Genomic DNA, 25,070 nt, shown 5'->3' with positions numbered 1-25,070 from the left:
GAAGGATTAGAAAATGACTTACAGGAGACATGATGAAATAACACTTTCATTTCATAATAAATAATCCTTTGTGAGTATTTCAGGGGAGCCTGTCAACCCCACAGTTGACAGTTTAACTGCTGTAATTACCCAGACACAGTCCCAAATTAAACTAATGATAGATTATAAACAGGATTTCAAAGTAAATAAGAAAGAGAAGTAAACAATCATTAACTCCATTTCCACTGAGAATTTGTTTTGCTTGAGATGAGTCTATTTCTGCCAGAAGCTGGTCAGCATGTGGAGTCTTGGTTGAAGTGTCTGACAGAGCTGTAGAACCCTGGGGCAGCAATTTTTACCAACCCTTACTGCATGAAGGTTCCTGGTTCCTTGTTCATAGTCAAACCTTCCTCTTCCCAGTGACACCAGCTCAAGCATCCAGGACTAAGTGGGCCACTCAGCCAACCATTCATCAGTTAGTTGGTTGGTTTCATAGATGGTTGGTTATTTCATGTGTTGGTTAGTTTGTTGGTTGTTGGTTGTTTGGTTGGTTGATTGATGGTTATCTGGTTGGTCTGTTAGTGTGTTGGATGGTTGGTTTGTTAGTGTGTTGGATGGTTAGTTAGTTGATGTGTCGGTTGGTTGGTTGGTTAGTGTGTTGGATGGTTAGTTAGTTGATGTGTTGGTTGGTTGGTTAGTGTGTTGGTTGGTTGGTTGGTTGGTTCAAAAGTTTTTGGTTTTTCTGTTGGTTGGTTAAATATTTGTCTTTTTAATTGATTGAAAAGTTTTTGGTTTGTTGGTTGCTTGGTTTGTCTGTTGGTTGAGTAGCTGTTTGGTTTGTTGGTTGTAAAGTTTTGGGTTTTTTTGTTGTGGGTTGGTTGTTAGTTTGGTCATTCCTCATACTCAGCTGTCTGCTAACTTGATGTGTTGCCTACCTAACCTTTGGTCTGACTTTTTTACTGGCAGCTGTCAATTTGTACCGCAGTCCTGCTCTGATCCCTTCATTGACTCGACTCCTCATTTCCTCCAGTTTCTGGACCTTGGATGTGTGTCCTCTCTCATTCATCTTCTCCATCAGGAATTCCAGGTGGATGTGAGTGGACAGGGAGTTAGTATTTAGAGCAATCTGCTCCAGTCTGAGAACATATTGGAAAGCCTCTTCTAACAGCTGATCTTTGTAACCGTTAAGCTCTTCTTTTATCTTCTTTAGCTCTTTCTGCAGACTGTCATGATCTGCTCTACCCTCCTCGTACCTTCTCTTCATGTCTTGATCTTCCACCATAACTTTCTGAGTCTTGGTCACATACTTCCACTGCTCTTTGACATGTTTTGACACATGACAATTCCCTTTACAAACCGTGCATTTTTCATCTAGCATGATGTTGCAGCTGTAGGGAGACCAGGCCATTGTGCATGGATAATGACACGTCTCTTTACAGTGTAGACAGCAGACGGCTCCATCATATAACAACATCAGCCCCCACGTCCCTCCACTGATGTCTTCTCTTTCTGAACTGTCCTCATCAACCTCTACTATGAAGTTCTCATTGTTCTTCATCTCTTGTTTAGCTTTCTCCAGTCTCTGCTGGATCTCTGTCTGTTTCACTTCAGTCTCCTGGATTCTCTCCTGCAGGTTTTGGACACACGCTGTAAGTTGGATGCGTGTGTTTAACACTTCAGCTGTTGTTTTCAGTTTTTTAGGCTCAGACTCTTTCAGATAGTCAGTAAATTCTCTCATTCCTTCCTTCATAATGTCCCAAGTGACCTTACTGTCCATCATTCTCTCTGTGTTTGGGCACTTATCAAACATGAAGTGAACGGGACGGTTCCTTTCATTTTTGGCACATTTAATGTTTGCAGCCTCCAGAGCTTCCAGAACATTTATGGGCGCTCTCCCAAACGAGTATGTGATAAGGGCAACAATGTTATCCTCCAGGTCTTTCCCAAACAGAGAAACCACAGAGTCAAAGACGTACCTCAGACGGTCATTAAGTCGATTCTCGCTGGCTTTCAGAACCAGACCCACCAAATTAATCCTACAGACTCCATCCTCTGTATTAAAAAGCTCAGATAATCTCCGGCTGATGGTTTCATCATGTTCAGTTCCTCTGGTGTCTCCATATCCAGGAGTATCGATGATGGTCAGAGAGTAAGGCAAAGTTTTGCCTTTAAAACCAAAGATCTCGTACACAATCACGTCTGGTTCCTGTTCCTCACACTTTCTTTTCTTTTCTTCGGTCTCTATGATCTCAAACCAGATATCATCCTCCCACTCCACCCCAATATCATAGTTTACCAGAGCGTTGAGCAGAGTAGACTTTCCTGCTCCTGTTTCACCAACCAGTAAGATGGTTTTGTTGGTCCTCTTTGGGTCTCTCTTACCAAGGCTTATTTTTCTTATTCCCTTTCCTATGTTCTGTTTTTTGGGTATCAGCTGGTAGACAGCAGGAGGTCCTGACTGGATCAGATCTTTGCAGGTGATGTGGTCGTATTTGGAAGAGGTGTTGGTAGTCCTGTAAGAAAAGTTAAATTAACCCGGGAAAATTTGTATGCTCTCATCTTTTTAAAAGTCACCCCCCAAGTCCAGACCTTGGTTTGGTGTGAACAGGGTTATACACGAAGCACCACCATGGCTACTTAAACAACACAGAGATGCTGGTAATACCTGTAGTTCTGTTCACTTACTGAGTAAAGGAAGAGGCTTTGACCACAGGGGGGCTCACAGAGACTTCCTCAAGGGAGGAGTTTTCATCAGGGATACAAACAAACCTGAAAAAAAGCCTCATGTAATCCTGGACCTCTCAAAGTGAAGCTGATACTGGATTCACTTCTGTGCAGATACTTACAGAGCTCCTGTCAAGACTTGGACCTCTGAGGAAACTTCCACTGATGGAGACCTTTTCTTCTGCTCCAACACATCCAGACCTGTTTGTGAAGAATAGGAAAAGCTGCTGGTGTAAACATGTTGAGGAATTTTTATAGGAGGCTTGTTTCTGAACACATGCTGCATAGATGCATCACATAATCAAGTCACTGATTTCAAACATTCATCTCCTCTCGCAGCTGACCTAGTGCGACTGTGCTGCTGCTGGTTGACTGATGGTGCTGCTGGTCCTCCACCTCCTCATCACCTCGAGAGATCTTCACTGAGAGTCCCTCCACCTCTTCTCCTTTGGAGATCTTTTTTTGAAGTTTGTCCACCTCCTCTTTTCTGGAGATCTCCTTCAAACATTTGTCCTCCTTCCTATTTTTTGGCATCTTCTTTTGAAGTTTTTCTGCCAGGTCATTTCTGGGGATCTTTTTCAGAATCTTCATCACCACTTCTATAGCCTGATGGTGGTAAGTTTTAATAATTATATCGACAATATCCGTTGTTCCTGCTCCTTCCAGTTTACCCTTTGGGATACATGGGTCCAGGGTTGCACTGTCATTTAGGAAAAACCTGAGCTTCTTATCTTCCTCCTTTACCAAATCTTCCAACAGATTTAAAAGCAGTTCTCGAACAGACATCCTCTCACCCTGAAAGTTTTTTTACTGTGAAAAAAATGACATGATAAATGAAAGGGTACAATTAACCAAAATCTTTATAACTTCCTGATATGGTTATACAACAGGCCTATCCCATAATAATGAGTTTTTTCTCTACAACAGCCTAAAATATAGCCTATGTTAAAGTATAGGAGAGAATGGTTGTATTGACCTGGAAACATGTGCTATACTCACCAAATACATGCCAGTCAGACAGAAGGGAATCTGTATCTCAGAGGAGTTGGCCTGAGAAAAAAAAGGATAAAAACACAATAACATAAGACCAAGACAAACACACACACACTTCCTGGTGTAATTACACCCAGATCCCTTGACTTTTCAGTGACTGATCATTGTGGAAGGAGGGAAAGGAACTACATGTGAACTTCCCTTTGTTTAAACTTTCAAAATCTGTAACAACAGAAAAACATTTTAAAGGACAACCAAGCATCAACCCATGGGGAAGTGTTACAAACTGCAGTTCCTCAATTGTCTTCTTAAGGCTGTCTGCAGAGACGCTAGAAACCACACACACATCCATTCAAAAAGCTGATCTCTACAGCAGAAATAAACATGTGAATAGCTCATTCCCTTTATAACACTGTATGGGTTTTAGATTTTTTTTTTTTTTAAATAGAACTTGTTATTTTCAAAACACTTACTCTTATGGTTTTTACTTAAATAAGAATGTGGCTGAATTGACAAATGGGCACCCTGTTAGCAAAGTAGTTAAAGGCCCTCCTCTTTCCCTCATCCAACAGGCCCATTTAATAGATGACAAATTATTTCAATTAATGGCACTAGTACTACTGGCTAAATACAGTTTTTTTTTAAACCATGGCATTTTGAACAAAGACGCCCTGCTTATTATGAAAACTAAAAATTTTTTAATAGCTTTTTTTTTTAATTAAATCCCATTTACTGCTCAAAAATATTTTTTTTTCCAGGTTATTAATTCCTGAAACTTGAATATGATTATAAATAAATAAATAAATAAATAAATAAATAAATAAATAAAAATAAAAGCTTATGAATGTTAAATTCTGTCTCAGATGTGTCTGACAGACTGAGTGAGCCGGTTAGGACCGGCTTGTGGGGCAGCAGTGAGCCCTGAGGTCAGCAGGATATGTAAGTACTTCTTTATTCAAAGGTTCAGTATAAATATGTCTTTGCTAAGATAGGTTATAAGAATCAAAGGAAGGAAAGAAAGGGAAGGAAATCTGTCGGTGAGGCGCTCAGGCTATCAGTTAGCTTGCCGTTAGCTTAGTGTGAGGACAGATGACTGGCAGAAAATGAGATATTTTTAGCTCTGTCAAACATACTCCGCCTTTTCCAGGGTTGAATTCGGATTCATTTAAGGTTAAAATTCTTTTGCTTTTTTGATACCTTAAAATTTTAATTCTGTGTGTTCAACCTTAATGACAATGAGCGCTCTAGCGTGCTAACGCTTTTAGCGCGTTAGCTGAAATTAGCACATTAGCATGTAAACAGCCTCCTGCTGCTCGTACCGCCCCCAGCCTGTCAGAGCCTGATGTGTTTACATGGGGAGCAATGTTCACGTGTTTACCTTCAGCAGTATTGATATATTAATAATAAATTAATACACACATATTATCCCACATATTAATGACTTTATTCCAGATCTGAGGTTGGAATTTCAAAAGGCAGATGCCCTGTGAAACTGGTATGTCAAGAAAACAGCCTCTCCTGTTTTATCTTGTACTTGTGAAGACAGATGAACCTTAATGTCTTTAAGAGTTACAGGCCTCATACACTGAATCAGTGTGCTCTGTTCCTGTTTTCTAACAGATAACTGAGGGAGCTTCAGGTTCAGCCATCCCCTTTCTCCTTATCCCTACCACTGAAGGACCAGGCCTTCTCATCACTGATACAGTAGGTAAACAGCACAGTGCTGGTTCATTTTTAGGTGCACATCGTTTCAATGGTAACACTTCAAACAGTCTTTTCCTGTGTTTTTGACTGTTGGTATCAAAACTCTGCACGAAGCATCTCAGCTAATCCGCTGCTGATTTAGTGAAGACACTCTGAGCAAACTGTTTCATAAAACACATTTTATTATTGATAAACAGAAAAACAGCATCTATCCGATGATTAATAACACACAGCCTGGTTAAAGACAGGCACAGAAATAGGTTGGTATTTTACACAGGGCCCATGTCATCTAAAGCAGGTTTTTAAAAATTGTTTAAATCATGTAGAAAAATATGTACTTTACATAGCCAAATAAACAACAAGAAAAACATTCAATTTGTGACTTAAACATGAAGGTTTGATTCAGTTTCAACAAAGAGAAATAATTTGACATGAAAAATATCTTTCTTTCCTTTAAGGTCAAAGGTTAAAATGAACAAATGAGGTGCTCTGAGCTAAAAAGGGTTTGTACCAAAAGCCTAATAGCAAGCAAATACATGAACTTTGCAGAAATCCAGAATAAATCAAAGCAATTCACAGATTTTCACACATGAATATTTTTTATACATGGACCAGATTTCATGGAGGCTTCAGAGGAGGATGTGTGTCGAAGTGATCAGTTCAAAGTGTTGTCATGTTGTTCAGAGCGAGGCCGTGAAGGGCTCAGCCCCAGAGGGATGACGGGGACACTGGCTCTGAGTGGGGGAATAATGTGCCTACTTTTGGACAGAAATTGATGTACAGTATTTTGAGTATGATGATAGAGTGTACAGAGGACTATAGAGTACTTAGATCAGTTACAGAAGTTGAGTTTTGAAAACACTGTGTTTTAGTCTATACATCATAATAATCCTGTTTATAAAAACTACACATGGCTTCGCTGGCTGTTGGGATTCACTCATTCATCTTTTTGACTGTAGAGCTGATTTTATCCATCACATACTGCATACCTGCTCTGCTCTTTTCATCCACACTCGCAGTCACTTGACTCATTATGTTCTGCATTCCTGCACTTTTTTCTTCATCCACTCGTCTTTTGATCTCCTCCAGTTTCTGTACCTTCTCTATGTCTCCTCTCTCCTTCATCTTCTTCATCAGGAAGTCCAGGTGGCCCTGAGTGGACAGAGAACCAACATTCAGAGCGATCTGCTCCAGTTTGACAACATGCTGGAAGGCCTCATCTAACCACTGATCTTTCTCCTTCTGAAGCTCCTCCTTTGTCTTCTCCATGCCCTCCAAGAGTCCTGATGTCTTCTCACAGTCTGCTTTACTGTTTTCATACTTCTTCTTCATATCCTCGAGGGTCTCCCGAACCTTTCTGGTCTTGTTCACATAGATCATCTCCTCTTTCACGTGGTCAGATACTGGACATTTGTTGGTACATGCAGTGCAGTGGCCTCTGCTCATGACCTCACAGTCTCTGGGATACCAGGCCATGGTGCATCCTGGGTAGTGACAGTTCTCCTCACATTTGTTACAGATGACAGCGCCCTCGTAAAACATCCACCACCACATCCCTCCATTAATCTTTTCTTTTTCTTTGTACGGCTCATCGGACTCTGAAATGAAGTTCTGGTTACTCTTCATCTCCTCTTCATGTTTCTTCAGGTTCTCCTGAGTCTGCTGGATCTTTTCCTGCTGCATCTCTATCAGCTGGACCCTTTCCTTCAGGTTTTGGATGCAGGCTGTCAGTCTGATGTGTTCATTAAGAACAAAAACTGTAGTTTCAAGCTTTTGGGCAGCAGCTTTTTCCACAAAGTCAAAGAACTCACCCATGCCTTTTCTTGTTATTTGATCCGCATTTTGAAGTGCTTCTGTGTCCTCTCTCCTGTCCTCTTTTTGACAGTTGTTGAAGAGGAAGTGAACTGGCAGATTCTCCTCATCTTTGGCACATTTAATGTTTGCAGCTATGAGAGCTTTCAGAGCATTTTTAGGTGACACTCCATCAGAGTATGTGAGGAGGGCTACTATTTTGTTCTCCATGTCTTTTCCAAACAGAGACACCGCACAATCAAAGGCGTACCTCAGCTGATCAGTCAGTCTACACTCTGGGGATTTCAGCACCAGACCCACCACATTCATCTCATAAACTCCATCTACTGATCGAAACAAGTCAAACAGTCTCTGATTGACTTTGTCATCTTGTTGAGTTCCTCTGGTGTCTCCGTATCCAGGAGTGTCGATGATGGTCAGAGAGTACGGCAGAGTTTTATCTTCAAATCCAAAGATCTCGTACACGATTACGTCTGGTGTCTGACTTTCCAGCTCATCTTTTTTCTCCTCTTCCTCTACAATCTCAAACCAGATGTCATCCTCCCAGGTCACTCCTATGGCATAGTTAACAAGAGCGTTGATCAGAGTAGACTTTCCTGTTGCTGTTTCCCCAACAAGAAGGATGGTTCTGTTGGTCCTGTTTGGGTCTCTCTGACCCAGACTCATTTTGGTCAGAGTTCCTATGTTCTGTTTCTTTGGTATCAGCTGGTATACATCAGGAGATCCTGAGCAGATGAGTTTTTTGTTTGTGATGAAGTCGTATTTGCTCCTGTAAAAAAACAAAAAACAAAAAACAGGACATAGGTTCAGAAACCTCTGAGCAACAACACAATCCAAAAAAATATTCTCCTTTTAGTTTAGTTTTTGTGCAGCAGGTCAGAGTCAGAGATGGGATGCTCTTCCTTAGCCAGAGCGCCTTCAAGCCTGTTTGCCCTGGTGGGTGCATACAGCATAAAGAACTAGATATCTAGAAAATGAGGAGTAACAATAACAGACCTTAGCTCAGCATGTCATTGTGTTACATCAACTGTGTGTAGGTTATATCAGCTGTAGGTGTTTGTCACATCACCTGTGTACGTGTTGTAAACTAACCACAGGCCCACTACTAATCTAAGGCTCTCTGTGTTGGTCTAGAAAAGAAAGTATTACTCACGATGCCATTGTGATTCCTTCGAATTCCTTCAACTCAAGGTTGGAGCGTATTGAGTTTTCTGGAAGAAAAGTAAAAACATGTCAGTGACCTAGCTCCTGTAAATAACCCGTGTCCTTCATCCTCCTCTTACTCACATTGTTGTGTCAAACTATGGAGGAACGAGAGCCTATAGCTTTGAGTAGGAAAATGTAATTCTCACTGTCTCAGAGCGAGACACTAGCATGTTAGGAGAGTTAGAACAGTGAGGAAGACAGTAACTCTTTCTGACAACTGGTTTATTCAGGGAGGGAAACAGTCTGTTAAGTGACCCATTTGTCAAAATGAGAACTTTAAAACCTCAATTTACATCCTGGAAGAAAACAAAACTCAGTGTTTGAAAAGTTAAAACCTGATGTGAAATGATGTACTGAGTTCAGTGATTTTTTTTTAAGGGAAGCTTTTTTTCTATCTTGATTTAAAATCTGTCCAGAGTCTATCCTAAGAATCATCTGGCTCCAGGCAGCATGTCTGGAGTACCGAGGGAACAGATAAAATGTCCTTTCAGGGGGACTGCTGAACCACTGGTGTTTATTTCAGAGACAGGTCTCGCTTCAAGCTCAAAGTGGTTCAGTCAGATGTGTTTAATGATACAGAGTCTTTGTGATGGTTGGGTTCAGAGTGAGCTGAACAAAGGATCAGAGATGGAATCAAGTTCTCAAACCTTAGGCCAGAGTCCAGACTGGGGTCTGAACTAAACATGACTGCAGGTGAGCCTTACAGCTGCCCCAATACAAATCAGTCATTATACAACAGCTGCCAACAAGTCTGAGTTCTCCCTTCACCATCCCCTGAATCTGAGCCCTCAGGTTCATGGGACCACGGCAAAGTCAAGAGTCCTAAAGATCCGGATCCAAAACCTAGACTTTGGCACTAAAACCACTGTACAGAAAACAAACACGAGGCATCACCAGTCTTGGTAACAATATCTGCCAGAACACCTCCAGCCATCTGAAGATGAACCCTAAAGACGTCATTTAAATACACTGGCTCTTGAGTGGCTTGGGGCCTCCGGCCTGCTGCGGGGGGCGTGGGGGTGGCTGGGTGCTGGGGGTTGGGGTGGCTTGATGCCGGGCGGACGGGTGGTTGGGGAGGGCGGGTGCTATCTGCAGGGGGGGCCGCTGCTCTGAGCCCTGGGTGCTGTCTTTGGTATCAGCGGGGAGGCAGGTCTGTGCCCCCTTGAGTCCTGGGGTTGTCCCTGGGCCTGGCAGTTTGGGGACTGTGTGGGGGGGGGTCCCGGGTCCCCTGGTGGCCAGGGGGGGGCGCCCGTGGCTGTGTTTTACTTACGGGTACTATTACACATCTTCTCACATCCTGTGATGCATGCCACTTCATCTCCTTTCCACGTAGGCCCACACTCCCCACACTATCAAGACCCCACATTTCTGGTGACCCTGGTTTCGTACAACCTTTACTTCCGGTATTGACTTGAATTAGCCCAGTATTTGAACTGCTATCTTAAATCAACAATAGTAGACGTTTGTCCTCCCTTCTGTTTGTCTTGTCTCGTCCTGCCTGTCATTATTTCCCCTTCTTTCACACTGTGGTGTGGCATGGCCCTCTCCTTCAGCTCACATCAGGGGTTAAATAAAGTTTAGAATGATGGAGTAGCCTACAGGGAGGGCTGGTGATGGTCACTAAAGCAGTTAATCATATTCACATCTCTCGGACTGCTAGAAAAAAATGTATTGGTCTTTTCAATACTGTCATATGACACAGTGCTCAGCAGAAAAGCTAATGCAGACAAGGGAAAAAAAAAAAAACACTTTATAAACCCAGAAAAGAACAAGAAGCCAAAAGAGACCGTCTTAGAGCTCTGTCAGTGTTTCTGCCCATTAACAGCAGCAACTTTGATTTCATTCAAAGATTATTCAGACTGTAAGCTAAATCACAAGTAACTGTTTAGTCTCAAGCTTGGAGCATTGTTGGGTTTCGAAATAAAGCTTAGTTCGCCAAATGGTTCTCAGTAACATCTAAGATGTTTTCCATCCACTGCTCTGTCATAGCACAGAAACTATACACAGTAAAGGAATATGAGGTGATATTGTTTATTGCTGAAATATAAGTGATGTTATTACTTTATGCATCTGTGTGTTGGCTTCTGAACCCCAAATCTTCAGATGTGTTACAAACCCTGTCTCAGGTGTTTCTTACCTGTGGTTCAGCTCTCAGTTTGAAGAAGCCCTTTGATGTAATGGAGTCTGACAGAGCAGAGAACAGAGGGAGGACGCTCAGTGCTCACGTGATCCCACCAAAACAGTCTCAAAAACAGATGGATGATTCACTGTAAAGATTGACGTGAGTCTAACACCAAATACCATCAGCCTGTCTGCCCCCTTTCCCCTCTATGTTTCACAGCGCAAAACATACATCTCAGTATAATGATATATAATCAAGACCAAATTCCGTCCAAACAAAATGTCTTTGTGTGCAGGAAAGGACACCTGTTGGTCTAAATGCTGATAGCTAATTTTAGATCTTAATGTGCCATACGGTTCACATGAGTGGAGTAAGTGAGAGGAGCACAAACAGAGAAGAGAAACTGGAACTAACTTATTGATCTCATTATGCAAGTATTACTCAGATCTGATACCAAGGCTGGTATGAACATATCCATATCAATCTCCATCAGTGGAGAGCAAGCTAACCAAGCGAGAGCAAAGCGTCAACAATAAGTGAGCCTACTTTCTTTTTTAACTTCAATCAGACACCAACACCTCATTCGAGCACACGCAATAAAGCCCTGGATGCTCCACTGGAGGACTAGTGTACAGTTTCTAAGGATGTGTTGGAGAATTTGGTTCTTTATTATTAGGTAATCCTTTCAGTAAATACTAGTTAAGCATTCTTGATGACAGAAGGAAGAGATGTTGGTGTCTACTCAGGCCCCGTTTACACGACAACATTGCATCTGAAAACGTTAAAATGCAGCGAAAATGCAGTGAAAATGCAGTTTACATGGAACATAGACAACACCGATGGACTGAAAACGCTGTGGTAAGCATGCCAGGCCTGCAGGTGGTGCTATAACTGTCTTGTCCAGAAGCCGCTTCAGGGAGATCTCCACCCAAGTAGAGGTGGTCCGATCATCTGGTGTATTGGGGAATACTAAGAGATACACAGAAACACAATTTGTATGAAGAAAGTCAGCAGATTCAGCAGATTGGGCAGCACAAGCACAGCACGGTAGTTCCCGATGATTGTAACAACTGTACTGTTGTCCTGTTGTATGCGCTAGCAGGAGGCGGAGTGTGACGTCAGCGTTTCCACTGAAAATGCCAGCTTACTGTTAACACGGCAACAGTGTCGGCAGCGTTTCAGAAAAATCCCACTCTGGAGGCTGTTTTCAAGAATTTGCTATTTAGGTTGGCTGAAACGCAGTTTCCATGTAAATCCATGTGTCCATGTGTTTCACCCTAAACCATTGTCGTGTAAACGGCCCCTCAGTGGTGCTGCGTTCACATAATGAAGAAAACAGCAATACTTGGGCCATAAACTTGTAAACGAGATGATAAAAAATGATCCATCAAGGCAAAAGTAACAACAGCTAAGGATCCAATGAAGACACCGAGCTACGGTTCAATGAAAACACTGTTGGCTAACGTTTCAATAGAGACACTCTGAGCTAACAATCCAATAAAAACATCCTGAGCTCAGTGATTTCATAACTCACCCAATTTTATTAATGATTTCAGAATAACATCAATCAAAACATGTTTTCAGGTGTGCAACAGAACATCTGTAATGAATAAAAGTACAGCCATTTGAAAAATAATGGCTTACACAAACATATCAAAATGTAAAAAATGCACTGATATTAAAGAGAAGTGATGGGTCCGTTAAACCTTACAGACACCAGTTAAAGTGATACACCAGGATGGAGTATCACAAGGTTTAGGGCAGAAATTACCCCTACAGCAGTGTTTTTGTGCAGCAGAAGCCCAAGGCGCACGCACCAAACACCCCCTCCCTGCTCCTCTGCCGGTTTCCTCTGCACTCAGACGGGGCCATATTTTACTTGACCAAAAACACAAATAAACGGACTCCCAGCGAAAAAATCTGATATCGGTCTGCATTCACACTATTTAGAGAATTTTCAGCGCGTTACTTTCACACAAAACACCGCTAAGTAAGGCTCTAGTTCTCATCGTGTCTCTTCGTCCTGGCAGACTACCTGCGTTTGTTTATATCTGGCACGCCGCGTGCGCAGACTGATACACTAAGCGGCGAGCGCCTCGTAGCCAGCTGTGGCTCTGCAGCAGAGGTAGCGCCGTTTAACGACACGATGAGAACTAGAGCCTTATTTAGCGGTGTTTTTGTGTGAAAGTAACACGCTGAAAATTCTCTAAACAAAGCATGAATGCAGACCGATATCAGATTTTTTTTGGTGGGAGTCCGTTTATTTGTGTTTTTGGTCAAGTAAAAAGTGGCCCCGTCTGAGTGCAGAGGAAACCGGCAGAGGAGCAGGGAGGGGGTGTTTGGTGCGTAGGGGTAATTTCTGCCCTAAACCTTGTGATAGGACCCAACTTGTTCCATCCCGGAGTATCACTTTAAAGATATAAATGAAGCCCATGCCCTCTCTTCAAACTTCTTAATGACAGCATAGTTTGTTAATTTTCTTTACAGTGGAGCCAGGGAGCTGCTGAACTGAACACCTAGCACCAGAGGGAAACTAATCAAGATTCAGCTCTGCAATAAAGCATTCAAACAGTAATAATAAAAAGAGGTGGTGCTGCAGCACTAAGGCAGCTTACTGTCAAAATTAAAATGTGATTTTAAGAGGTCTGAGCTTTATACATTGGTACCATGTCCACCCAGTGTTTCTTCACAGGTGTTGGTTCATGATTATCAGGTTCACCTACTTCGCCTTTGCTTCATCTGCTTTTCCAGGAGTTGTTTGTTTGTACTTCAGAGCTTTGGCTTTTTGGTCGTCCACTCGGCATTTCATCTCTTCCAGTTTCTGTACCTCATTCTGGAACTTGTCTTTCTCTGAACTGTCTCTGCACTCCTTCATCTTCTCCATCAGGAAGTCCAGGTGGACGTGAGTGGACAAGGAGTCAGTGTTCAAAGCAATCTTCTCCAGTTTGACCACATGCTGGAAGGCCTCTTTCAGCCACTGAATTTTGTCTTTCTGTAGCTCTTCCATTTTCCTCTGAAGACCTTCCAAGATGCGTGTTGTGTCCTCCCGGTCTGCTTTACTCTTTTCATACTTCTCTCTCCTCTCTTCCAGGGTTGTTTTTGCCTTCTTGAAGTCCTCTAGATGCTTTTCCATTTTTTCTTTATCCTTCTTAGAATCCTCTTTTTGACTTTCAGCCTTCACACTGTCTGCTTTACTCTTTCCATTCTTCTCCTCCCTCTCTTTGAGTGAGAGCTTGATCATCTCAAAATGTTTTTCTTCTTCCTCAGGATCCGCACTGCATGCTTCACTCTTTTCATACTTCTGCTTCACATCTTTGATCGTCATTACAACTTTTTCAGTCTTGGTCACATACTTCTCTGGTTTCTTCACGTGGTCAGACACAGGACATCCCTTGGTACATGAAGTGCATTTCCCTCTGCTCATGACCCCACAGTCTCTGGGATACCAGGCCATGGTGCATCCTGGGTAGTGACAGTTCTCCTCACAGATGTTACAGCAGACAGCGCCCTCATAAAACACCAACCCCCACATCCCTCCCCTGATCTTTTCTTTTACTTTGTACGGCACGTCAACTTCCACACGGAAGTTTTCGATGCTCTCCATCTCGTCTTTATGTTTGGTCAGAGCCTCGTGGGTCTGCTGGATCTCTTTCTGCTGTTTTTCTATCAGCTCGACTCGATCTTGCAGGTTTTGGATGCAGGCTGTCAGTGTGATGCGTGAATTCAACACCTCAGTGGTGTTTTTCAGGTTTCTGGGTAACAGATTTTGCAGGAAGCTCGTAAATTCGCTCAATCCTCTGCTTGTTATCCCCCATGATGACTGTGATGCAGACAGGTTTTTCTCTGTCCTCTCTGAGTTCTGGCAGTTGTTGAACAGGAAGTGAACTGGCTGGTACTTTTCATTTGTAGCACATTTGATATCTGCTTTCTTAACAGCATTCAGAGCCTCTCGAGGTGTTCTCCCATCAGAGTGTGAGACGAGGGTTATGATGTTTTCCTCCAAGTCTTTCCCAAACAGAGAAATCACTGAATCAAAGATGTACCTCAGACGGTCACTCAGTCGATTGTCACTGGCTTTCAGCACCAAACCCACTACATTCATCTCATAAACTCCATCCACTGAACCAAACAAGTCAAAAAGTCTCTGACTGACTTTGTCGTCTTGTTCAGTTCCTCTGGTGTCTCCATATCCAGGAGTGTCAATGAGAGTCAGAGAGTAAGGCAGAGTTTTATCTTCAAATCCAAAGATCTCATACACAATCACGTCTGGTGTCTGACTTTCACTCTGAGCTTTTTTCTCTTCTTCCTCTACGATCTCAAACCAGACGTTGTCCTCCCAGGTCACTCCTATGGCGTAGTTAACAAGAGCGTTGATCAGAGTAGACTTTCCTGCTCCTGTTTCACCAACCAGTAAGACAGTTCTGTTGGTCCTGTTTGGGTCTCTCTTACCCAGAGTCATTTTGGTCAGAGTTCCTATGTTTTCTCTCTTTGGTATCAGTTGGTAGACTGAAGGAGACCCTGAGTGGATCAGTTCTTTGCAGGTGATGTAGTCATATTTGGATGATGGGTTAGATAACCTACAAAAAGTAGACGCTGAAGTTAAAATAAATCCCGGACATAGAGTTAAATTTACTTGCTGTTACATAGGATCACTGTTTTAATGTCCCATTGGTTTCTCGTGCAGTGGGCAAAGACTTTAGGTTGATTCCATTTACTTCTCATGTCTCATTTTGAAGAACATTTTCTTTGACACTCGAGCATGTTTATTGTGTTATTTACCAGCAAAGCGCCATGTTTAAGCATAAATAACACACAGGACAAATGGGTGGATGTTGGATGGATGAATAGTGAGATGGATAGTTGGTGAGATGGTCAAGTGGATGGATGAGTGGGGGGCACAGGGAGAACTCAGTGGATACAGTGGGGCGTGGTAAGTTTAATTTCTTTTGTCGCTCTCAGTATCTGTTACCAACAAATAGTTGAAATATATGGTAGATTTTAAAGGAAACACTCACTCTGCCATTGTAATGGGTCTGTAGGAGCTGGAGAATGATTCAGCTTTCAGTTCAACACATCTAAATGAAAAAAAAAACAAGTTAGGACCGTCCATCTCCTTCAAATGAGATGTTATTCTCAGAAAACGTCATCAAATATGGTAACAAGAGTGAATGACTGTAAGTCGCATCATGCCAAGTACCATTATTTAACCAGGCACAGTCCCAGTCACTCAATCTATCTCCAGTCAGCATGTTACTTATTACTATCAGGCTTTAAATATCCACAACCCAACATAAATAATCAGTCAGACGTGGTCTGAGGATGGCAGCTGGGAGGGACTGAAGCTGTAGCTGGCATTGTTTCAGACTAGAGTTACAGACATTTAGGCCTGTCACGATAACAAATTTTGCTAGACGATAATTTTCCAAAATATTATTGCCGATAAACGATATAATTGTCAATATTATTTTGATTTTTTTCCATTTTTTCATTGATGTAATTATGATAAATGGGATAATAAAGTGAGTAAACCATATCAAAAGCAAGAAACTTTAATTTCTTAAGAGTATTTAACTGTAATTAAAAGGTCAGGATCTTCTAAAAAAAAAAAAAATATATATATATATATATATATATATATATATATATATATATATATATATATATATATATATATATATATATATATATATATATATATATATATATTTTATTAATGTAATGTAGAATCTGATTAAAAATTCACCAAGATATTTAAAAGGGTCAGACTTTGATAAATGAGAACTCATTTTAAATCCTCACTCCTGATATTGCTTATGAAATCTACGTAAAATGGTTCTACGTTACAGCTACATTTATGAGGCCTAATGTAAGTTCTAACAACTCAAAAGTAATTAATGCCAGGTAATAAGAATTTTATCTCAGATTTTGTTTATTATGTAGAGAATTACACCAGTGTGTCTTCAAAGAGCTGGTTTATTAACTACGTTTAACTTAGTTAGTCTGGGTGTGTTACACAGAAAGTTGAAAGTCATTAACTCTCACGCCATGAGTCTTTCTAAAAAATGGTGTGTATGTAGGTGTGAAGGTTCCCTGAAGCTAAAAAACAAGAAACTCAATGAGAACGCTCACTATGGGAGGAAATGCTCGATCTTAGCGTTGTTAGACTGTAAACTATTTCACATAACTTTTCTAATGCATTCAATAGTTTTTACAATAGTTACAACTGCAGACATCAGAGTGTGTTTTATAATCCCTGTGTCTGGGAGTTCTTACCTGTTTTATCTGATCTCTGTTTCCTGAAGCTCTCTGATGTCAAAGAGGCAAAAAAGAGCAGAGTTTGTGTATCAGCAGAAGGTAGACGCTCCATGGTCACATGATTTCAAAGAGACGGACAGCTGCCAGCAGCAACAAGAACAAAGTGGTATCTGGCATGCCACTTGCGGCTAAGTGGAATATACCAGTTCTCTACTGGCATAGTCCAGTTTTCAAACTGGACTATGCCAGTTCCATCCATGGTATGCCACTCATCAAGGGCTGGTATTGTCTGTTTTTTTTAACTGATGAAATTTGTTTTTATTGACAATATAATTTTAGATGTAATGAAAACAAATATGTGTTACGTGGTCTTTCACATTGTTAACGTGTGTGCCAGAAAAAGATAACATTTTTATGGCCAAACCTTTGCCTTAGATGTCTTCTCTTGCACATTGGAACTAAGTGTTCTGAAAGTTGAAGCCTTCTTATCAATATTATAGTAGGTAGGCGATTGAGGTTGACGGGTAACTTGGCTAGCATTAGCCTAGCCTAGCCCCCATGTGCAGACTTTAATTTCATACAGCTATAACTGCAGAGCAAAGTGCTCTGGCTCAAGCTAGAAAAAGCTGTTCTTGTTTAAGACAAAGCGCTGCCCCTCATTAAGTGGGTGGGGTGGGAGAAAAAAATCAAAAATCGACTTATCAGGATTTTTTTGTTTGATGATATCAAAATCGTGATTCTTTGCCCAAAAAACGATTTTGTTTTTCAAATTCAAATTCTTCATTTCAGTCTTTGTTTATAAACTGGACTGGAAAAAAAAGTTACCACTTTTCTCCAGCAGAGGGTGAAATGTTTCTCTCAGACTCGCATGATGTGCATTTTATGGCTCCTTATTTAATCTGTAAACATTATCATTAACTCTTTCACATGGTCTGGTGTTAAAAAAAGCAAACTAAAAATCACATTATCTGAGAATCGCAATTTAAACCGAATCAGCCCGCTAAAAATCGTAATAGAATTAAAGTGCGAAAATAGCATATCCTCCCAGCTCCAACAGACACAAACAAGTGACTGCACACACTTATATGCACACACACAAACACAAACACACATTCCAGCACACTCGGTGTAGCGGACAGAGTCGGGAAAAATATTATAATTTACTTCTTTGAAGCATTAATAGTATTAATATTAGTTTTTACTATTTCAATGCCTTGATTTAAGTGAAGTTAGTAGGCTTAACAGTCAAAGCTATAAATGTAATGGTACTTATAACTGGCATAATAATTTCTTTCGGTGTTCCCCCGTTCTTAGTTTTAGTTTTTGGCCAAGAGTTTTCATCTCAGTGCATTCTTGATTTAAGGCAGTTTGATAACTGGAATATGCCACGAGGGAACTAGTGTAGCCGCGAGTGGCATGCCAGATACCACTCTTTGTTCTCACTGACACTCACAGTTGGTACAGCTAATAGACTGCTGTTGATGGCTACGGACAGGATGGATCTTGGTACCTAAAAACTTTCAGTCCTTTTCATCTCACTCTGCTTTCCCTTAAAAGTGCTGCAGGGGACTTCAGTCTTCAGAGAGACTTTAAAAAGTGAGAGGTGAGGGGCTTCTGAGGCAACAAAACGACACCACATGTATGTGACCCGCAAGTGGTTTTAGGTTTTTAGAAACTCTGTTTGGTAAATCATCAACTAAATCAGAATTTTATAGATGAGCTGATATATGCAGCTACAGGGGTACACTCTCCAACAAATATTTCCTCTTACCCCTAAAGTTTACAAAGAGACCGTTTTCTTACCAAGAACTTTTTTTCACCAGGTATGTGACTCACCAAAAATCAGATTTTCATCAAACAAGGTGCAACCCATCGACGTCTCATGTTAGATTTCATTTTAATTCCTTACGGGGCTCAAATAAAAGGTTTAAACACACATCATGCAAATCCAGCCTGTAGTGTTTCTGTCATCCTGCTGAAAATCTATTTTTTTAAATAGCACTTCTGCAACTTAAGTCTTATCTTTGAAACACACTTTATGTTTTGAAAATTAAACTTCATATAATTTGACCCTAACAAAAGCACTTTTTGATCTTTACAGCCTCTGAAGGGCGCCATTGTACAGAAACATTTCCTTGTGTACTCCCTTAAAGCGCCCTAGTTCCCTATAATGTGAGGTTTTAACTCCTCTTCTTGAAGCCAGAGGCTGCCAAAACAGCAGTGCTGGAGACACCAACAGGCCATCTAACACCAGACAAAAGGCCATTAAGCCTTAGATCCATAATTTATCTGATGTGTGTAAATGAGTCTACCTAAAGTCACATGTTCCTGTATTTCCCAAATTAATCTGCCTCTACCTGGTAAACAGATCAAACACTTTCTGTTTTTATACTTTTATATAATATTTATTGTATCATACATTTAAATACGGTCAGATTTTGGAAGGCATGTCTCCTCCCCACTTTAGAAACCTCTGATCCGAACTCTTTCCTGGCCTGAGGGGTGGCTGGTGTTAGCTCTGCAGATAACCTCACCGAATTATTTGTCTCTTAACAAATGTAGTGTGAAATCTGTTTCAACAGTTAAATAACCTGCAGTGTTACACCAAAACAATAAGAGGAGTGATTTGAGCTAAAAAGACAAGAGTGAGACCATCACATTGAGTGTATGGGGGCCGGGCTAAACTCCAGCTTCCTGTCTATGAAGGCGGATGGGCAGGCTGAGCTTTGTTTACATGAGGGGGGGCGGTTTCCTTTCCCTCTTACATCCAAAAGGAACAACATGTTCGGATCAGTGGCAGGTCAGTGAGGTCTGATCTTACTGCAGTGTTGGCTGTTGAAGCTGTGGTCGGACTCAAGTTAATCTGTCACTGAACGTTTTTTTTTTTTAAATGTTGTTGAGCAGTTTGTGAACTCTGATCTCTATAAAACCATAACTCTAACTGCTGTTTCACCTAACTGTCTACAGCATTTATAATCTATCTGATAACAGACTCTCAGAAACACCAGTTTGATCCCTCACCATGAACACGTTGGCTGAGAAAAAGCAGCGTGCAGAGTTTTAGGGCAGGTGGGAGTAGAGTACAGAAGGTCTAATCTCTGATCAGACTCTGTACATGATTAACCTGACCTCTCCTCTGTCTGTGCTCACTGTAAATCTATGACAGCGTCTGATTGTTGTTCAAATGACAGCATCTAATTTTAATACTCAACACAAATACTTTGTGATAGAGGAGTTGTAGAGTAAAAAGTGTGACTCACATTTACAGTGTGATGTCTTCACAGGTGTTTGATGGAGTGGCTGCTCAGCAGGTCTCTGGATGGAAGAACAGAAAGTCAGTAAGCAGCACCCCCTCTACACCATGTGTCACAGAAAGACTAATTATATGTCAGACACACAGCAGAACACTGTCTCACACCTTTACTTCAACAAAGACTCAACTATAAAAAACGTGATTACACCAGGAACACCACGTTAAGCTTGTTTTGCAGATAACACTTAGATTTCCGTTTGACTTTATAAAAAGGCTAGTGTGCAGGTTTTATTTCAGACAGTTCCTTTTTTGCACATTTTTTGACAGTTTTAACACAAGGTTACAGCACACGCTATACATGTTGGATATAAAGGTCCATGTGCAGTTCAGATCAGACCTAAAGGTGATGCCAAGCCAAGATCATAGCATGTTTATCCTATCATGAAGGCTCCTCCTGAGTTGGCATTATTTCTACCTATTATTAGGGTGATATCTCAAAATTTCAACTTATATCAAAATATTTCTTAATGTGATATAACACAGGACAATTTTGTTTGTATATATTTTGTGTTAAAATAGCAATAAATTTCTTCGCATGGGCTGCAAGTTTGCACCCATTTCTTCTCTCCCTCACCTTGTATCCATGTTTCCCCACCCCCATTACCTCACAGAAAAAATATCTATTTATTTATTGAGTATTGCCATTCTGGTTCGATTGTATGCGTCACATTATCATTCTTCACTAAGGCAAAACATAGAGATGTACGTATGTGCTGTGTCCTGATATGACCTAAAAATATTGAGTGTGTGTGTTTGTGTGAGTGTAAAAAATTCAGCACAGTTGTTTATTGATTACATTTATTGATAACAGAGGGCGTGTCAAAAAGGCAGCGGGCAGAAACCATGGGGTGCGTTCGAAAACTCCTTTTTGGTAAGGAACCTTCCTTACTAAAGGGATGACCCGGAAGTATTTCAGCATTGGCCATGATAAAGGCTGTTCGAATTCTCCAAACGTTAAGGAAAGGAAGGTTTTTGCTTCCTTTATTAGCTCCTTTAGCTTAGGAAACACAGGACCATCCTTTACGAAAGGAAAGGATAAAGGACGCCCCATAATGTATTGCGGCAGCTGACGTATATAGATATGTCACTTGCCAAAGATGCACGGAAACATACGATGGAGAAAGGATGTAAATCATGTAAGTACCAGATTTTCAATCATTTTCCCTCATGTATTTGCCAGAACGTGAGTATTTATAGTAATTTTGTGTCGTGGAGTATGTATATAACAAGATGTATAGGTAAACCTACTACGGTATAACTCTTAACTTCTAAAATGATTTCCAATTGAAAAGACAGGTTTTGCTAGTTTTATATAAGTCATATCATTTCATTCTTAAATGTGATCTGTCCTTTTCTCATTCAGTCACTGATGCAGAAACCCCTGCTCTAATCATTTTACTTCGTCATGGCTTACAACATCACAAGAAGCCATTGTCACATAAATATGACATCAAAGTGAAAGTGCAGTCGAATTCATCTTTTACTGCAGTTCTCCTTTCCTTTCCTCTTACTCCCTGCTTTCCTTGACCCTGAGACGTTTTCCATCGGGGTTAAGGTACAGTCAAAAGGAAAGGAGTTAGGAAGGAGTTTTCGAACGCACCCCAGGAATTAGTTCAAAAAAGAAGACTAGCATTAAGATCTTGTACACAAGTAGCCGGGTATTTGCAAAAATTAATATCGCCCCCTTATTTATTTAAAAAAATACTTTTATCCACATGCAGTGGGCATATTTGGCAGTGTTTTCAGACGTAAAACCCGTGCCAGCCAATCGGAATAAGCCCCTGCCATTCAGCTGTGACATTTGAGAACCAAAAAATCTGTTTCCCCATGTCTACACAAAACCATGAAACCAGGGTTTTCCGAAATCTTCACTTTGGTCGGAGTTCTCAGAAATATTGTTTTCAGTGACGTAAAACTGCAGTTTTGTGTGGAAGACAAGTGTAAACTTATAAAAATAAAAAAAAGCAGTTTCCCAAGTACCCAGCTACGTGTGGACATGGCCTACAGCTGAGAAAATTCTTCTTCTTCTTCTTCTTTGTGGTGTTTAACGGCGGTTGGCCACCTTAAAAACGGGCATTACCGCCACCTTCTGGCCCCGGAGTGGGCCAGGCTCCAATGACCCTACCTACTTCTCTCTTGTCCTACGTAAATAAATGGAAATTAACTACTAAATAACCAAAATACTAGAATTTAATAAACAAACAAATAAATAAAATAATGAAATAACAATAATAATAATAATAATTAAAATAAATAAATAAACAAATAAATCTATTTAATTTGATAATAATATGATCAAATACATAATAGTCACCATTTAAAAATAATAATAATAATAAAAAATAATAATAATAATAAAAAAAAAAAAATCCTTATAATCTATCATAAATCCTTATGCTCTTGAGAAACTCCACCACCATCTTTAAAGTATCTCCACCACCCTCACTAAGTATATCCTTCACTTCAAATCCCAGAATCCCCACACTCCTCATTTTGCTCCTCAATTCTCTCCTATATTCTTCATACGCCCTACACCACAGTAACACATGTTCAACTGACTCTTCCTCCTCCCCACACCCTTCACATAGCCCTGTTTGGTGCCTCCCTATCATCTTCAGTGTTTTATTCAGTGCACAATGTCCCAACCTAAGCCTCATCCACACTACTTCATCCCTCCAGCTGCTACTCCTGACTTCCTGTCCTTTAATGCTACATTGTATTTGGTAGAAGTGCCGACCCTTTTCCTCTTTATCCCATCTAGTCTGCCACAGCTGATTTGCATTCTCCCAAATTATCCCTTTTGCCTCTGCTTTGCTTAATCGAATATGCATTTCAACCTTCTCCTTCTTTAGAGCCCTCTTAGCTAAGGCATCTGCCTCTTCATTGCCCCCCACTCCTACATGAGCAGGGACCCACAGAAATCTTACAATACTTCCCTGATTCATACACCGAGTAATGCACAGCTGAGAAAATTGTGGAAAAGAACTGGTTAAATACAGGACTGATTAAAGATGAGCTGCAGCTGGGTGCTCAGGTGTCATCTGATGAGGTGGGTGTGTCTCATAGACGAGGCAGGGCAGAGCAGCAGAAGAGAGGTGAGTGGAAAAATAAAATGTTGGACCCAGAGGGCATAACTGAGAGGGAACCACACCGACTGGTTTAACAGATAGAAAGGGGGGGGGCGTAGAAAGAAAAAAAGAGGACGAAAGATAGAGTGGAAGGGAGGGAGAGGAGGAGATAGAAAGAGGAAGGAGGCAGACAGAGGTTCCAGGGGATAACTTGAGGTTTGATATCAGCTGCATTCCTTTGTCTGAACTCGTAACCTCTGCAAGTTTGTGAACGTGGAGAGCAAGAGAAGAGGAAGTGCTGATTACAAACGCCAAGGACGTCCAGCAGATACATGGGGAAAGTGTCTTAAAAAAGCAGAAGTTTAATGTAAAGCTAAGAACACAAGTGGTTAGAAAACTAAAGTAATGTCTCATAGTCTCTGAAGAACGTGACAAAGAGCTCAGACCAGCTCAGACTGAAGGAGGACGTAACTTAAAGAGTGAGGAAGAAAAACTTTAACGCACAGACATCACTTTTATACATTCATTCAAGTTACATATGGTCTCAGCATGCTATGAAACGTTACTCAGTGAACAGTAAGAAACTCTGGCATCACTTACATGGGATCAGTGCATCCTCTCAGGAGCTGCAGCAGCTCATCCGACCTCTGGGTGGAGGAGAAACAGTTAGTGAGAGCCACCTTCTGTTCCCTCATGTTTTAATAAACACACAGTGCATCACATCTGGAATCATTGCAGTCTCAATACAACATTTAATCAGACTCTAAACTCTTTTCTTTTAAACTTATTAAAGTTGACAGATGATGATATTCTTACCTGGTGTTCAGCTCTCAGAGTCAGCGGGCTCTCTGGCGCTGAGGAGAGGAAACAGGCAGAGTTTATATGAGCGGGAGAAAGGGGGAGGGCACTGTGTGGTCACATGATTTCACAGAAACAGTCTCAGAGACACATAAACGGTTAACACACAAAAACACTCTGGGAGATGACAGTATCAAAACCCATATTTTAAGCCATTTTTTGTGGTATAATTTTCTTTCTGCATGCTCTCTTTCTGCATGTGCTCTTTGATGTTTATCATCTGTCAGATTGCGTTGAACTCTCACAGTTAGAGTTTGTTTAAGCAGAGGGTGGGCTCCCTGAAGTCACATGATTTCACAGAAACAGTCTCAGACAGACAGACGTCTTATCACCTTAAAAAATAAAAACTGCTAAGAAAGTGAGATTAACATCAACATGTTTAAAATACCAAGAGCCGTACCTAAAGATGTGGCATGTTGCACAGTCCTGGATAGCCTGGGCTGTGTATCAATTAAAAAGACCTTACTGGAAGATCTCCAGCTGTTAGGGTGCCCAGGGTCAGAGGCCAGATCCTTTAGTGCCTCGTCTACCTACTACACACTGACAGTTACAAAGACCATGGATCCATCTCAGGTGTTTCATCTTAAAATAAGTTCTGCTAAATGTAAAACTATCTGTTATTCCTTAATTTGATCCCTGACTCATCAGACTCACTTTGTGCCTCTGGCTACTGTTAGTGAACCCAGGTTTGCGAATAAACCAAGTCCTGCCCCCCACAGAAATTTATTGATCCTGCAGACATGTGAGTGTAACCCTATGATCCTGGTGACCTTTGTTGTACAATCTTGGTCCCATACTTATAATCATGGCTTTCCAAACCTCACCAACCTCCGTCATATCTGCACACCTCCCTGCCCTCTTAGCTCTTCCTTCTCAGTGATACTCACTTTACCCCACACTTCTCATCCCATCAACTACTCTTTTTCTAAAACTAAAATTTACACCACAATGCATTTCCAGAATCTAAATATGAGCACCAGCACTTTATGTTGTTACAGAAACATCAGTACTTACATGGCTGTGGTCACGACTTCAC

At 41.0% G+C, this 25,070-nt stretch overlaps 1 protein-coding gene across 6 annotated transcripts; it reads right to left on the bottom strand.

Moving 5' to 3' along the window:
• On the bottom strand, positions 1 to 25,070 carry LOC141805429 (uncharacterized). Of its 6 annotated transcripts, XM_074690487.1 has the most exons (9): positions 25,049 to 25,070; positions 23,993 to 24,030; positions 23,777 to 23,823; positions 20,056 to 20,110; positions 3,703 to 3,753; positions 3,048 to 3,513; positions 2,826 to 2,904; positions 2,665 to 2,748; positions 1 to 2,492 (listed from the first exon to the last, which is right to left on the bottom strand). In XM_074690487.1, the coding sequence occupies exons 6-9, from the start codon at positions 3,487 to 3,489 to the stop codon at positions 911 to 913; spliced, it is 2,187 nt and encodes a 728-aa protein (XP_074546588.1). In that variant the 5' UTR covers positions 3,490 to 3,513; positions 3,703 to 3,753; positions 20,056 to 20,110; positions 23,777 to 23,823; positions 23,993 to 24,030; positions 25,049 to 25,070; the 3' UTR covers positions 1 to 910. The 6 variants fall into 6 exon arrangements, with proteins under 6 accessions (XP_074546588.1, XP_074546592.1, XP_074546593.1 ...); XM_074690491.1 differs by lacking the exons at positions 1 to 2,492; positions 2,665 to 2,748; positions 2,826 to 2,904; ... (1 more) ...; positions 3,703 to 3,753; positions 25,049 to 25,070 and adding exons at positions 5,618 to 7,981; positions 8,366 to 8,423; positions 10,556 to 10,602; positions 15,556 to 15,615; positions 16,814 to 16,846; XM_074690492.1 differs by lacking the exons at positions 1 to 2,492; positions 2,665 to 2,748; positions 2,826 to 2,904; ... (1 more) ...; positions 3,703 to 3,753; positions 25,049 to 25,070 and adding exons at positions 5,618 to 7,981; positions 8,366 to 8,423; positions 15,556 to 15,615; positions 16,814 to 16,846.

Source organism: Halichoeres trimaculatus, unplaced genomic scaffold (genome assembly GCF_033239565.1).
Source record: "Halichoeres trimaculatus isolate MK-OKI-2021-1 unplaced genomic scaffold, fHalTri1.1 fHalTri1_scaffold_16, whole genome shotgun sequence".
Lineage (NCBI taxonomy): Eukaryota > Metazoa > Chordata > Actinopteri > Labriformes > Labridae > Halichoeres > Halichoeres trimaculatus.
This window is presented reverse-complemented; position numbering and strand designations above follow the sequence as displayed.

What these genes read in the sequence shown, in the direction of transcription:
- LOC141805429 (XM_074690487.1), bottom strand. Translation starts at nt 3,489, where the DNA reads ATGTCTGTTCGAGAACTGCTTTTAAATCTGTTGGAAGATTTGGTAAAG. An exon ending in CAAGTCTTGACAGGAGCTCT is followed by an intron (nt 2,749 to 2,825) that starts GTAAGTATCTGC and finishes GCTTTTTTTCAG; the next exon opens with GTTTGTTTGTATCCCTGATG. An exon ending in AAAGCCTCTTCCTTTACTCA is followed by an intron (nt 2,493 to 2,664) that starts GTAAGTGAACAG and finishes CTTTTCTTACAG; the next exon opens with GACTACCAACACCTCTTCCA.